At 36.9% G+C, this 7,272-nt stretch overlaps 1 protein-coding gene across 1 annotated transcript; it reads left to right on the top strand.

Moving 5' to 3' along the window:
* The first annotated feature begins 3,816 nt into the window (after positions 1–3,816).
* On the top strand, positions 3,817–7,272 carry LOC135685641 (uncharacterized). Its single transcript, XM_089112768.1, has one exon. The coding sequence runs from the start codon at positions 4,471–4,473 to the stop codon at positions 5,632–5,634; it is 1,164 nt and encodes a 387-aa protein (XP_088968894.1). The 5' UTR covers positions 3,817–4,470; the 3' UTR covers positions 5,635–7,272.

Here is a 7,272-nt window from a genome sequence, read left to right as displayed (position 1 = left end):
CGAGTTCTCTTGATATCTCAAATGCATTTTAAAAAACAGGTACCCCTTTCATGGTGTCACCACATGGCAAATTCAAATGGCCATGGCAATGTACATATATGCATAATCTGTTCGGGTTTTCACGTAAATTTTCATTGCGTAGTCGATTAAGGGTTTTGGTTTAGTGTAACTGGGCCTGAACTGTATCTTGTGACTTTTTGACGCAGCTTTTCTGTTTACCTTATTTTCTAATTATTTCGATTATAATAATTACACTTTCGTTTGAGCCAATTGACGTAAATTGAATGGAGAATCGTCATTGGTAGTTTATTTTGGATTGATTAGTTTACAATACATATATATGGAACGTTGAGGTTTTGTTAGTGCGTGCGTGCAACTTGGGGTGGTTGTGCGAACCCAGTTGTGATTTGCTGAATGATATGATATGATAAAAGCTCAAATGACTTTTTCTTCACTGTTTTCTCTGGAATACAAAGTTTAAAAGAATCACAACAGCCCTAATATTCAGTTGTTTAATCGATTCTTCATAATACAGTCATACCGTTATTTCTAGTCACTTACAGTCTTAGATGCTAAAGGTAGCAAAAAATAATGCTAAAAGAAAGTTCGTGCGAAGCTAAAACTAAGCGAAATCCACTCTTTCGATGTTCTCAAGAAGAAATCGTTATAAACATTAGAGATTGACTACATGTTTCTAAAGAGTAGATGTTTTAGGTGTCTTTTCAAGGGGTACTCATCGAGTGTGAAAAAACAGGAGCTGTGGTGGGCCAAATTCTCTTTACGGTTGCCTTCACGTGGCTTTTCATAATATAGTTCCTAAAAGTTTGATCTAATATAGTTATTTCGTCTTGCATCAAAAACAAAATATCTATCAATTTTTAGCATTGTTTATTGGTGCCATATTGAATTACAAAGTATGGCCAATTTTAGGCTGGATACAACTTTTTCATAATGTTTGTGCTTGTATTTTAGATTTAACGCAAAAATGAGGCTGTAAGTCGAATCGGTGTATTACGTGCTTCGTCTAATTTGTTTAAAATAAGAATAACTTCACGGGAAACATGTCTAGCCTCAGATAAAAAATTTAAAAATGAATAAGATCTGTTTAGAGATTTGAAGATTTAGATGAAAGATTTTATCAGCAAATCAATCCTGCAACTTGAATGGTTTACAAAACTGGTTTTTAGTGGTCTTAGAAAGAATTCATAGTATAAAGATGTGGAACAATTAATATAGATAAAAACACTTTTATAATGCTATCTGGTGTTTTCGACTATTATGTTGAGACAATACAAGCCAAGAGTATTTTATTTGCGGCAGATTCTATGCTATTGGCAGTTTTATTAATCATGAAGTATGAAAAGCCGCCTCTTCTTTGAGCGTCTCCTTTGAGAAAATGCCCCAAAAAGTTTGAAAAATTCAAAAGAGCAAGCCAGGCGTAATATGGTATCTTAACAGCTCTACATATCAAAAGTCACTCGAGTCTATGCTGTTATCAAATAGACAATTCTAACACAACATTAAAAGATGTATTCAGTTATTTTGTTACTTCATATTGGGAACCAAAGTTATTTCATACTTCAAAATCAAAGGGAACCAAAGTTATTTCATCTAAACAGTAATATTTTCTCCCCGAAAACTTTAATTATTTCATATTTCAATTTTCCCCTATAGGGCCTCTTTTGCTATCTCGGCCTTTCTTCGCGTTTAATTTCATCGCGTTTAATTTCATCGCGTATTGCGGCATTTGGTTGATTTTTGCACAGTTTTGCGGCTCTTGGTCCCCCTATAATAGGCTCCCAACACAGGGTCAATTCTGAAAATGTCTAAAAAGGAAGACTGGGGACATTGTATTGGAGTTTGTAATCCAGCAGATTTGGGTTCTAGGGGAGTCTCTGCAACAGTTTTAAGAAGTAGCAGATTTTGGTGGGAAGGTCCTCATTGGTTATCCGTGGGGAAAGAATATTGGCCTAAAAGCTTCACTCTTGAAGATTCGCAAGAGATAATGGAAGAAAATAGGAAAGCTGTAAATGTTACAGCAGTAATAGACTAAACAGACTAAGTGTGATTGAAATAATAAAGGTGGATAAATTTAGCTTTTTGAAGAAATTTTGAGGGTTACAGCAAGAGTGATCCGTTTCGTCACTAACTTAAGGTCTACAAGGAAAGGTAAGATATTGAAATTAGGGGACTTAGACTCGGAGGAGGTTTCAAGGGCTGAAAAGATTTGGACTAAGGGCTCACAAATTGACCTTTAGAAAAAAATAGGGTATAAGAAGATTACATTGAAATTGGGACTCTTCGAAGAAAATGGTATTTTAAAGTGCAAGGGTCGCTTGGAAAACTCAGATTTAGCACTAGAAACTAAGTTTTCGGTTATTCTACCGAATAATAATTGGTTTACGCGTTTGGTTATTGAGGATTGCCATGAAAGGGTAATGCATGAAGGTCTGAGCGCAACGCTCACGGAATATAGGTCTAGATTTTGGACAATAGAAGGAAGGCAGTATGTAAAAAAGATATTGAGGGATTGCAGAAAGTGCAAAAAGGTACAAGGTAAATCGTACGGTGTACCATCAGTCGCACCTTTACCTGAATTTCGTGTCAAGGAAGTGCCACCATTTACCTACATAGATATTGATTTTGCTGGACCATTGTTTTATAAAAGCAAAATAGGTAAGATGGAAAAATGCTATATTGCACTTTACACCTGTGCTACATCAAGGGCGATACATGTTTAGGTTTTGGTTTGGTTTAATGTAATTAAGCCTTAACTGTATCTTGTGACTTTTTGACGCAGCTTTTCAGTTTACCTTATTTTCTAATTATTACGATTATAATAATTACACTTTCGTTTGAGCCACTTGACGTAAATTGAATGGAGCATCGTCATTGGTAGTTTATTTTGGATAAATTAGTTTACAGTATATATATATAAAACGTTGAGGTTTTGTTAGCGTGTGCGTGCAACTGGGGGTGGTTGTGCGAGCCCAGCTGTGATTTGCTGAATGATATGAAATGTGAAAAGCTCAAATGACTTCTCCTTCAATTTTTTCTCTGGAATACAAAGTTTAAAAAGAATCAGCAAGATAGATCCTGAGAGGTCTGAAAATTATCTTCCCTTTTGATGATTACTGCTACACCTTTATGTTCTCCTTTCATGACAGCTGCTCCATCGTAGCACTGCCCCCTTGCATCTTGGACATCGGGGTCTGCATGTATTAGGAAATCTAGAATGTAGTCGGAGATTGTTTTCCCTTTTAGATGATTCATTACCTGTATGGCTAAGTACTCTTCATGAGCTGTTAATTGTTCATCTAACCATCGTATGCAAATAACAAGTTGTTCCTGGATATGTAATTTGTTTCGTCAGCCATGATACTGAAGTATCTGCATTCGAAATTCTTTATTTTCTTTAAATAATTCCGAATGCAGATACTTCAGTATCATAAGCCAACAAATCATCTTCAATTGAGCCAACAAACCGCTGCACAAAAAACCGCTATTGAGTAGACAAATGTTTTCACCTTAGGACTCCATAAGGTAACATTCTCAATAGGCAAGCGGCACTGATTGGTCAACCTCTACAGTCATGTGCTCGCGTTTCTGATTGGCCTGTTTCGATCCACAACTGGGTATATATATTTCCTAGCGTAGAGTTTTCGATCTATGTTCTGACGTTTGAATCTCTGAAGAGCGTCAGATGAAAAGCTTAAGTTTACTCAACTTTTTGTTTTTTTTTCAAATACTTTATTGTGTATAAGAAGCCAACATTTCCTTATAATTAAATATCTCGAGTTTCTTATATGCGGGTACATAGAATACCCCCTCAGTATGTTCTTAAACATGCCAAAATTTCAAATTGGGCAGTATAAAGAAACATGCAAAAGCTACAAGTAGCAGCTAAAGACATTGCCTTGCGCATGCCCTTAACTTCCTTGTCTCTGTCTGACTCCACAGTAGACTCATTTGAAGACAGCATATGATGTGTTGGGAAACTATGCTTACTTCTCCTGTTTTCTATTTATCTGCTTTTATGACTTTTTTAATGAATCGTTAATCCATTTGTTAACCAAAAACGTATTTTCGATAGTCCTTTCAACGCCTTTGGTTTTATTGAGTCACGCGGTTAGATGCTTTTGTTCGAGTCGAGTGTATGTGAATAAAATACAGAAGAATGCCGCAGTAGGATCAAAAGCGCATTTGACAATTGATGTGTCATTGTGGTGCGATGATGACAGTCAACTGTGATCGACTATTGTCTTATCAGAGTGAAGACCCTTGTGGTTTTAAGCGTCCTTTTTAATGTTAGTACTTATGGGTCCTAGGTCTTAGGGTCTTAGTGTCTTAAGACGGATCTCCACTAGGCGAAATCCTTCGCGCGAAGAGCATTCGTCGCAACGATAATAATAGCGTGAACAAACTATTTCTATCTCCACCATAGAATTTGGCGGGCTTTTGAAAACAAACATGGCAGCCTTCAATTTCAATTATTTGCTTCAGCTTTGCAGAATCGTTTTGAATCTCTACCGGCTTTGGGTAAAAAAGAAGAAATTATCAGCAAAGAAGGAAAGAAGGTTTTGGACACGTCAAATTTACTTAGAAAGAAAGCAGAAAGGTGAATATCACCTTCTTGTAAATGATTTAAGATTAGTTGATCATGAATACTTCTTCAATAACTTCAGAAATTCATCATCAACATTTGAGAAGCTTCTTTCTTTCATTGCACCGTACATGAATCGTGAAACAACAAAAATGAGGGAGCCAATTAGCCCAGGAGAACGTTTGGGAATAACGATTCGATACTCGACGACCGGGGCTGCTCATACAACAATTGCGTCAAGCTTCCGCATTAGCCCAACAACAATTGGGCGCATCATATTTGAAACCTGTGGAGTTTTGTGGGATCAGTTACTGGAGCCTGGATATCTGAAAGCACTATCTACCGTCGCAGAATGGAAGAGAATTGCCTTAAAATTTGAGCATAAATGGAATTTTCCGAATGCAATAGGTGCTTTGGATGGAGAGCACGTTGTAATGTTTGCACCTGCAGGTTCAGGCTTCGCATTTTTTGACTATAAGAAGACCCATAGCATTGTTCTGATGGCTGTTTGCGACGCAAACTATCAGTTTATACTCGTAGATATTAGAGACACTGGCCGTCAAAGTGATGGTAGTGTTTATGCAAACAGTCATCTTGGATATGCAATTGAAAATAATCTATTGAACATGCAGAGAGATTCCAAGGTTGGCAACAAAATCCTTCCTTACGTGTTTTTAGCAGACGATGCATTTGGATTAGAACGTCATTTAATGAAGCCATATCCTTTTACAAACCTTGAAGCTGAGAAGAGAGTTTTTAATTACAGACTGAGTAGTGGTCGTCGTGTCATCGAAAATGCATTTGGCATTGCAGCAAGCCGTTTTAGTGAATTACATAGGCCTATAATAGCAGCCCAAGAAAAGGTTGTAGCTATAACTAAGGCTGTTGTTGCTCTGCACAACTTTCTAATGTCTGTCAAAAATAACAATATATCTTTTGATTACTTTCCCATTGACTTAACGGATAATAATGGCTCATCCGCTGGCATATCAAAAGGAGACCATGGGATGATCAAGGTTTGCAGCCAATAAGTTCAACTGCCTCAAATAATTATTCTGAAGTTGCAAAGACAACAATATAAGATTTCACTCATTATTTCAACAATGAAGGAGCTGTCGAGTAGCAGTGGCAAATAGAGAATAGAGCATCTTGAAGTATTAAGCATACTTTATTAGCTATATCGATCAAAACATTGAAATGTCATTAAAATCAAAGAAATGAGAAAAGCCAACATAAAAGTAATTTTCTTCACTTTTTAAACTATTTATTAAATTCTTTATCAAAAAGTAACTGACTTATTTTTATTTTTGCAAGCCTTTTTTCCTTAAGGGGGAGTCCTTTTAGTTGTGGCACCAAACTTTTACAGAACAGCATATCCTCGCAGTCCTAATTTTTATTACTGTTCTCAATACACGAGTATATTGCTTTTTCAATTTTCTCCATTTGTTGAAAAAACATCCCTTATTCTCTCTTGGGCTCTGCATCTTGGTTTTTCCTTTTCCTTGAAGCAGCAACTTTCTTGGCTGATGTAGAAACAAAGGCTTCCCCACATTGCGTATCGGCTTGGGGTTCCTGATGTATGGAGGCATCAGCACAAAATGATTCATTATTGTTTGTTTTGATCTGTCTTGGTTCAGGTATAGGCAAGTCCTCCCGGGGTATTATAAATAATTCTCCTTGATCTGGATTGAGGTAGATGTTGCTGACAGTTGGCAGATTAGAGGATTTCTCATGCAGAAACCCCATTTGGTGAAAAAATCTACACTCTGGTAGGGATGATGCAGCTGCCCCTGACCTTGTGAGGGCATTCCTTCTGTCAAGGCATTTCTTGAGTGAATCCTTCAAATTTTTCAAGGTTTTTTGGAGGTAGGATACTGTAATGAAGAAAAGGTCTTGCTAATCAGATTTGAGCTTCATTGTTATAAAGAACAAACATACTTATAGCCAGTTAGCTTCACTAAAAGAGTTAGATAACTCCACATTACAATCTGTTTTATTATGGTCCAGAATTTGCATGGTATAATGAGTTTTCAAGAAAAATCCTAAGCTAAAATGTTTAACAGGAGTGTCAAAATGAGGGGGGCAGACAGGCCCTCAGAATGAATTACAGATGTCTATATTTCCATAATCTACATTTGTGAAATGATATATTATAATGTGATATCAATGCAAAACATATTCTAAAAGCAACAGTAGCTGAGAAGCAACCAGAGGAGTTGGTCAGCTTAATTTGTTCATAAAATTTTCCCCTCAAAATCTCATTGAAGGCCTCCAATAGTTTTGATATTGCCAAGGTCCTGACAAAGCAATAGTTTTTCACATATAGCTTTAACAGATGATTTTTCATATTTGTTATTTGGCTTCTCTAATTTTCTGATTCAAGTGAACATAGAGCAAAAATGTTTGCAGCCGCTGTGCAAAGAGCTTTTGCGCCTGCAAGCTGCGGCCAAATTGCGACGCGCAAAATTTCTCCCGCCAACCGACCATGTGACACTCTGATTGCGATCCAGGCCTTCTGGGAGGTGCAATGTTATAGGATTTTGTGTCAACACAACCACAAAGGACCTTAACATGGCGGAGTGAACTTGAAGACTGATCGGCTCATTTTATGCACAAAATTTTGTAATTTTAGTATTCCTTCAAATATTGTCAGTCCCACGGAGAAATAG

The sequence above is a fragment of the Rhopilema esculentum genome, chromosome 15 (assembly GCF_057945365.1).
Source record: "Rhopilema esculentum isolate cy_ngs chromosome 15, ASM5794536v1, whole genome shotgun sequence".
NCBI classification, from domain to species: domain Eukaryota; kingdom Metazoa; phylum Cnidaria; class Scyphozoa; order Rhizostomeae; family Rhizostomatidae; genus Rhopilema; species Rhopilema esculentum.
This window is presented reverse-complemented; position numbering and strand designations above follow the sequence as displayed.

Bases quoted from the DNA above. Each gene is read 5' to 3' on its own strand.
- LOC135685641 (XM_089112768.1), top strand. From the start codon at position 4,471: ATGGCAGCCTTCAATTTCAATTATTTGCTTCAGCTTTGCAGAATCGTT.